Source organism: Barbus barbus (assembly GCF_936440315.1).
Source record: "Barbus barbus genome assembly, chromosome: 39".
Taxonomy (NCBI): domain Eukaryota; kingdom Metazoa; phylum Chordata; class Actinopteri; order Cypriniformes; family Cyprinidae; genus Barbus; species Barbus barbus.
The window spans coordinates 20,272,724-20,281,119 of record NC_136717.1 but is presented as its reverse complement, the minus strand read 5'-3'; the positions used below and the strand labels follow the sequence as shown (position 1 = coordinate 20,281,119).

The window sequence follows — 8,396 nt, the reverse complement described above, 5'->3', positions numbered from 1 at the left end:
GTGTATATTTATGATGTATATATAAATACACACATACAGTATATATTTTGAAAATATTTACATGTATATACATTTATATATTTATATTCTTATATTTTATATTAGCCCATATATTAATGTATAAACATAGCATATTTTTTATTAAATATATACATGGATGTGTATGTATTTATATATACATAATCAATATACACAGTATATATTTTGTAAACAAAAACTTTTATTTTGGATGCGATTAATTGTTTGACAGCATGCACTATGGAAGCTACGCAACTGAAAGAAAGAAAGGTTCATTTCAACTTTTTATCTCACAATTCTGACTTTTTTGAAATATTACAATTGTTTATATCTCACACAGATTTTAATCTCACTGTTCTTAAATATAAACCCACAAATGCAAGAAAAAAAGAATTGTGATTATAAAGAAGTTGCAATTATCTTTATTTGTGTGTATTTTTGCCATTGAATTCTATATGAATCTATGGTTCAGATATAAACTATTCACTTCAAAATAGTGAATAATTTAATTTTTGCCACTATAGTTTTACAGTTAACTATTCAACAGGTATGTTTAATTTAACTAACAAAAACAAAAAGTTTAACACTAGTATTTCTTTTCTAGCTGCTATAACTCTCCCAGATACTACTATCTATTACAGCTTTACTAATATTACATGCTAGCACACTATAATCGAGTATTCAAGTGTTATTTATATAAAAATAACACTTAGAAATAAAATGGTCAAGAAATAATAAATCATGTAATTTCTAATAAAAAATATGTAGTTTTTTTTATCAGAGAGTAGTAATTCTATGAAGAGGGATCATTGTGAACAAAGTATACTTTTCTCATTTATAAAGCACACATACATTTAGATTTGATCCTAAAATCCATGGATTTCATCCTCCATCAAAAGTGAGGAAAAAAATTGGGATTCATAAAAGCAAAACCTGACATAAAAATGTTTATGCATATGCTTACTGTAGAGTGTACAAACCTTTTGTGCTCAAATATATCAAACACAATCCAACATTGTTCATTAAGATGTAAACGTCAAAAAAAGAATCATATGCATTATTATGCATCCATTGTACTTGTCCAGTTAGGGACAAATTCTAGGCCTGCTCATTTGCCTTATATTAATTTTAATATGCCATTCTACCTATTTAATCTGTTTCTATGCTCATTACAAACACATGCAGCAGTGCTTGGCATGTATCCAGATCCCCACCCCCAAGATATCATATGCCGGGGTGAAGAGGTCAGATCTGATGGCCGTATTATTGTCTTGAGAAGGACTGTCACAATCTGCTATTATCTGGGAATGTGTTGATGAATATTACTATGCTGCAGCTATCTGGTACTAATTTAAATAAGAATATCCATATAAATATTAATTTACAAAAGCAGTAATAACTATAAGTTTATTAATAAGTTGTTTTAATGAATCCATAACATTGGCCAAAGAAAAGACTTGTCCTTTACATTGACTATAGCACTTCTTCATTTAGCTCTCTCAGAAGTGGCCTATTCTAACACTTAGGGTTGAAATATTGGGTCATTAAATATATTAATTGTTAAACATTTAAAGACTTGAAAATGACTCATTAAATAAAAAATCAAAGCAAAACTGTACTTTCGTTCACACAGCATGCAAAACAGTCGGCATTGTTTTATTTGGAGCATCCTAACTGCTGACTGGCTGATATTATTTGATATTCTAGTGTGCAAATATAGCACCAGGAAGCTCAGATGAGAAGAAATATAAAAAGACAAGTAGAAATAGCTTTCAAAGTGCCACAAATGCAGATGGAACAGTCATCAGAGGAGCCACATTTCCTGTTTATGAGCTCGTACATATTTTTATTTGATCTAAATTGAGAGCTGAGGTGCAATGTCACTTTGCGAAACACTTCTTGTCTACAGCTGTGTGGTAACTTTGTCTTGGGGAAAAAAAAAGGTTTTAATGGGATGTTTTATAAAAGCCTCTTCCACCACGACTGCTCCAAGTCATAACTGTCTATAATGAGCGTGGGGTCAAGCTGAGGTTTTTTCCTCTCAAGAGACAGCTGGGTAGTTACATTGTCTTCCACAGGCACATTTACAGTGGTATGTGTTACAAAAGCCTCTTAAACGCAGACAGCACCAAATTGTTACTGTCTAGTATAGAGCAAAAGTCTGAACTGTCATCCCGTATCGCAGTCAGTGCTGCCCTCCAAAGGCCAAAACCAGTCAAATGAAAGACTCAACAGAAGTACAAGGGTACTTGTGTCTCTGATAACCATGATGATGCAAAATTTAAAGAACATTATATTTTTCATGCTTAAATTATACAAGAATATTATTTAGCAACTGAAGAAAATAGATGAATAAAGATTTTGTTCAAAACTATTACTATTTTCTTAAGAAAATCTTGAAGAAAAAATTATTATAGAAATTATTTATATAGTTATATATATATATAGTTTATATATAGTTTTATATATATATATATATATATATATATATATATATATATATATATATATATATATATTTATTTATATTCAAATAAATATATATTTATTTATATTCAAATAAATATATATTTATTTATATTCAAATTTTTTCATATTAAAATAAATAAATAAATACATGTATAAATCAGTATATATTAGTAATTTGAACTACTAATTTAGCCATATTTACAGTATAATTATTACAAGGTCACTCATTCTTGACAGGATGATGTCAGGTACCTAATATTTGCCCAGGTAATATTTCACATAAAAAAAAACACACACACACACACACGCACGCACGCACGCGCACACACATAATGTAGAGGAATTAGAGGACAACATAGATGAAGATCTTGTTCAAGACACTACAGCTGTAAAATGATCTGAAGAAAATTTGCACATATCATTTACTTAAGAAATCTTTATTTATTATATTATATAGAAAACATTATTTTGTTACAAAATAACAATTTATATTATTAATATTTGACTTTTTCAATTCATTATTATTTTTACACACTCATAACAATATTGTTTTGAACTGTGCTAGAAACCAACATAAACATCCACTGCTAGACAAAACACAAATTTGTGTGATATGCATAATTTTTTTTTTTTTTTTTTGTGATATGCATATTACTCACGTTAATCCATATTAAAATGCGTACATCCCGATGGATGTAGTTTTGTAGTTGCGCAATTTAAAAAAACTACAAATCCCGTGCCAGCCATTCAAAAAAAGTCAGCTTCCGCGCAACACCATCATCGTCCAATCAAATCCCACGCCCTTCACGTAAGCCCCTCCCCTATCAACTTGTGTTTTTTCCTCCCCTTCAGTTCTCCGCTGCCTGCGACGCCATATTGACGAAAAACACCCTTTCTCAAAAACGCCTGAAACACTCTCTCCGCCAGAATGTTGTACCTTGAGGACTACCTCGAGAGTGAGTATATGAGCTATTGTAATGATTCGTGTTTATATAAGAGGGGTTAGGTGTCTGAGAGGGCTGTTTTGTACGTGTGAATGCGTCGCAGCCGTTAGCCTGTAACGCGCCTCTGTTCTTCTCCCCGGCAGTGATCGAGCAGCTACCCATGGATCTCCGCGACAGGTTTACGGAAATGAGAGAGATGGACCTGCAAGTGCAAAGTACGAATTCACTTCTTCCGTAAAACATCACATCTGACCTTGACTAATGCAGAAAGCCCTTCATATTAGTGGGGATTTGCTTGGTGGATTTGCATGCATGTATTATGCACTCACTTCACATCAGCATGCAACATCATGTGGAAGTTGAACAACATGAGTGTAACTCAGCGAAGGAAAAGCTTGGGATTTCCATGCATTATTAATTTTAACAAATTGGTATTATTATTTTTTACCGTCCACTGACACTGTCGGTACCTCCCTACTGATATGAATAGGCTCTTCATAGTCTTCATCACACTGCTATTGCATTTATTTGTTGACCATTATAGGTTTTGCATGGAGTGTAAACCGTGAGTATTTGATATGCTTAGTAACTCATTTTAGTTAGTAGTTTGAACTACTAATTAATTTAGTTGTGCTTATAGAACAATTGTTGCAAGGACAGTCGTTCTTGACAGGTTTCTCCACTAATCTCATGTCCAAGAACATTTAGTATTTTTTATATTTATAGCAAATCTACTGTACAACTATACATTATTTTAAGTTAAATTTAGACTTTTTATTGTTATTTTGAGGTTAGTGGGACCTGGACTTTATTTATTTTATTTATTTATTTATTTTTTCCATTTAAATGGCTTGCCTCCAATTTTTATGGTTCGTGGATCACCCTTTATGGGGGTTGGTTGAACCTACAACCTTTTAATGATCTACCCACATCTTTAGCCACTAGGCTACACCACCTTCTCTGTTGAAAGATTTAATTCGGTGATCTGACCATAGGCTCCACAGCAGCCAATCAGTGTGATTGTGAGTTGAGTGTTGGGTTCTTGACTCATTCCTGCCCCTGTTCTTTTGTTCAGATGCGATGGATCAGCTAGAGCAGCGGGTTAATGAGTTCTTTACAAATGCCAAGAAGAACAAGCCTGAATGGAGGGAAGAACAGATGGAAATTATTAAAAAGGTATAGAACAGATGCTGTGCACCTCATTTGATCCATGGGTTACTGTTATTAATAACAACTGTATTAGGTATAATATTGATACTGGAATTCGAATATGACATTTTTAAAGGAATAGTTCACCCAAAAATGAAAAATTGCTGAGAATGTATTCACCATCTGGTCATCCATGATGTAGATGAGTTAGTTTCTTCAATGTAACAGATTTGGAGAAGTTTAACATTGCATCATTTGCTTGCCAATGGCTCCTCTGCAGTGAATGGGTGCCGTCAGAATGACAGTCCAAACAGCTGATAAAAACATCACAATAATCCACATGACTCTATCTGTTAACATCTTGTAGGTTGAAAAGCTGTATGTAGTAAATCCATCCAGATGTATTTCTATCCATGAGTCCTCTATCCATAATATTGCCTAGGCTATTTTTTTCTAACTCTACATATTAGCGAAAACAGTCCAAAAGAGTTATTTTTGTGTAAGAGGACATTTTTCATATCAATACACAGTTTTTCATTTCACAAGACATTAATTGATGGACTGGAGTCGTGTGAATTACTTGTGGATTATCGAGCTGTTTTTATCAGTTGTTTGGACTCTCATTCTGACGGCACCCATTCACTACAGATCCATTAGTGTGTAAGTGATGTCGTGCTAAATTTCTCCAAATTGTTCAGATGAAGAAACAAACCCATCTACATCTTGGATGGCCTGAGGGTGAGTATATTTTTTTTTAAGTGAACTATTCCTTTAATCACTGATGGAAATATGCACAGTTTTTTTGAAAAGTATCTCCTTCTGTTTATCAGGACTACTATAAAGCTTTGGAAGATGCAGATGAAAAGGTCCAGTTAGCCAATCAAATTTATGATCTGGTGAGTAACTTGGTTTCCACTAGATGGCAGCACATCATAGATAGTGATAGTGTAGATGCCATGGCTCTCAGAGATGCAGCTACTCCTGCTGTTTAAGTTATCAACGCTGATTGCTTTCTGTGTGCTTTAATTCAAGTCTCCTTTGATTAGGAATGTATTTTATTCTAGTCAAAATGTACATAATAGTACATAACCTTGATCCTGGTGAGAGGGTTTATGGGATATCTGCTTCCTATTGATCTTGTGCTGATGTAGGGGTCTCTTTACATAGGTTGATAGACACTTGCGGAAGTTGGATCAGGAGTTGGCGAAGTTCAAAATGGAGTTGGAGGCAGATAATGCTGGCATCACAGAAATCCTAGAGAGACGTGAGTGGCACCTGTCAATCACCTTCTTTGTAGTTTGTTAAAGGGCTAATTTAAATAATGCTTAAAAGCTAGGAATTGCATCATGTTTTTAAAGACGATGTGATTAAAATGTTTTAATGTGTAGCAAATAAACTTCTGCTTGCTTAGTCTTTGGAAAAGTACCTTATAGGAAAAATTAAAGCTAGTCTGGGCGCATTTAGTCAACTGATCATGTTATGGTCATTTGTGCTGATTTGAAACTGTTCACCTGAAAGTCAGTTTTACTGTTTCTAGGGTCACTTGAGATGGACAGCCCCTCTCAACCTGTCAATAACCACCATGTACATTCACACGCCACTGTGGAGAGTAAGTCTGTTCCAAGAGATTGACTGCCCCTTGTTTTCTGTTTCAGTCCTCTTACCTGTTTTGTGTGTCTTTCGACAGAGAGGAAGTACAGCACGCCAGCCCACCACACTACTGAACACGTACCAGAGAAGAAGTTTAAGTCAGAGGCTCTTCTCTCCACACTTACATCAGATGCTTCTAAAGAAAACGCACCAGGTAAAACATACATTCTCTCTCTTATGAGTCACCATATGAAAACATGTCAGCCACAACAGAAAGAATTTTTAAAGAAAGGAAACTTTTTCAGGCCTTTGACAATATTCTGTTTGTATCTCAATATTTACACTACCGTTTAAAAGTTTGGCATTGGTAACTTTTAACATTCTTTTAGCTCTCTTATGCTCAACAAGATTGCAATTGTTTGATAAAACAGTAATATTGTGGAATTTTTACAATTTAAAATAATTTGTGTTTTTAAAACTTTTCATTTATTCCTGTGATGGCAAAGCTGAATGGTGGTGTCTTCAGTGTCACATGATCCCTCAGAAATCATCCTTATATGCTGATTTGGTGCACAAGAAACATTTCTTATCCTTGTCATTGTTGAAAAGATGGTTTATTTTTTGTGGAAACCGTGATGTTTTTTTTCTTCTGGATTCTTTGATGAATAGAAAGTTTGAAAGAACAGCATTGAATCTAAATTGAAATCTCTTAACATTATTATGAATGTCTTTACTGTCTCTTTTAATTTATTTTGTGCATCCTTGCTCAGTGAAAGTATTAATTTATAAAAAAAAAAATCTAACTCAAATTTAACTCAAACTTGTGTACTGTAGTGTATGGTGAATTATTTTAAAATAAATATTTATTTTAATATTTATTATTTTTAGTAATAAATAAAGGTGTTTTTATTATTATTATTAAATGAACACGGGAAAGAATGAATATTCCATCTTTTTAATTGTTTTTTCAATAAAACTATGCATGGTAATAAATAGCTAAATTTACCTACATTCCTTATAAACATTTTTATGCAAGTAAACACTCTTACATGCATTTTGTGACAGAGAATTGTTAAATTAATCTACACATTCTTTATGGAACTTTATGAATAATTTTATTCTTCACAGTAATTTCCAGCAAAGTCATTGCGAATATTCAGTATAACTGCAGCCCTTATCCTAATCACAGTGTCAAGGGAAATAAACAACAGCTATGATTTGTCGTAATCCCTCTGCACATATGTTTGCTGTGTGTGTGGTAACTACTGAATGGTTCAGAAGAAATGAGTGTAATGATATTAGTTATGACTCGTGTTGGACAAGTGTTTCTGGTCATATATGAAATGGTATTTTGTGTGTGTGTGTGTTGCAGGCTGCAGAGTGAACAGCACATCTTCTTCTAATAGCGTGTATAACGTCAACTCCTCCCAGTCACTCTCCTCATACAACCTGAGCCCACTTCCTGCCGGGCCCGCTGCAGGGGCGGGGGCCATTTCCATGGCAGCAGCTCAGGCAGTGCAAGTCACCGCACAGGTAAAACCGCCGCCCAACCTCCCCCATCTTCCCCTCTAATTCTAGATCTCTTTGTACCCCCTCCACCCTTCACTTCCTGTTTCAACTATTTTTAGCCTCTTAAGGGTCCTTTTTTCCCTCCTATCTGTTATTTTTGTGTCAGATTATATTTTCCTGGCACTCCGCCCATGTTAATTTCAGCGTTCACTAGTACACGGAGGCATTTTAATATTGTTTCTCTAGGAAAATTTTATAGACACATCCTGTGTCGATCCTGGGAGTTTTCATTATAAGCTTTCATTTTGTATTTAGGTCCAGTGAGACTCCTTATACACCAAAAAAGCCTAAAAAATACAATCAACTGTAATAAGATATTGACACACTAAATATTTTGCCATTTAAAATACATTAAAAATGATAAAGCTCTGAAATAAAATATTTTAAAATGTATTACATAAAATGTATAATTTTTTTATATATATATTTCACCCTTTTTTGCGTTTTTTTTAGCGTTTGTGTTATTATTATTATTCATTTAATTAACCGTTTAGTCCCTTAAAATTAAAATATTACAAATAATATATGTATATATGCTTTTCTTCAAGATTCATCCTCTCTAATATTTGTGTGCGTGTTGTTTTCAGATGAAAGAGGGCAGGAGAACATCCAGTCTCAAGGCCAGTTATGAAGCTGTCAAGAACAATGATTTCTTGG

The 8,396-nt window shown here is 33.6% G+C and overlaps 1 protein-coding gene across 2 annotated transcripts in view; it reads left to right on the top strand.

Annotated features, from left to right (window-relative positions):
- The first annotated feature begins 3,330 nt into the window (after positions 1-3,330).
- LOC306858278 (inhibitor of growth protein 3-like) overlaps positions 3,331-8,396 on the top strand; it is a 9,106-nt gene continuing 4,040 nt past the window's right edge. For both annotated transcript variants that reach the window (XM_079398723.1, XM_079398724.1), the window contains exons 1-9: positions 3,331-3,443; positions 3,575-3,646; positions 4,507-4,607; positions 5,411-5,476; positions 5,748-5,844; positions 6,118-6,189; positions 6,268-6,384; positions 7,543-7,703; positions 8,327-8,396. The exon at positions 8,327-8,396 is cut by the window's right edge and continues 121 nt beyond it. In XM_079398723.1, the coding sequence (XP_079254849.1) occupies positions 3,416-3,443; positions 3,575-3,646; positions 4,507-4,607; positions 5,411-5,476; positions 5,748-5,844; positions 6,118-6,189; positions 6,268-6,384; positions 7,543-7,703; positions 8,327-8,396 (784 nt within the window). In that variant the 5' untranslated portion in view covers positions 3,331-3,415. The remainder of the gene's footprint in view (positions 3,444-3,574; positions 3,647-4,506; positions 4,608-5,410; positions 5,477-5,747; positions 5,845-6,117; positions 6,190-6,267; positions 6,385-7,542; positions 7,704-8,326) is intronic.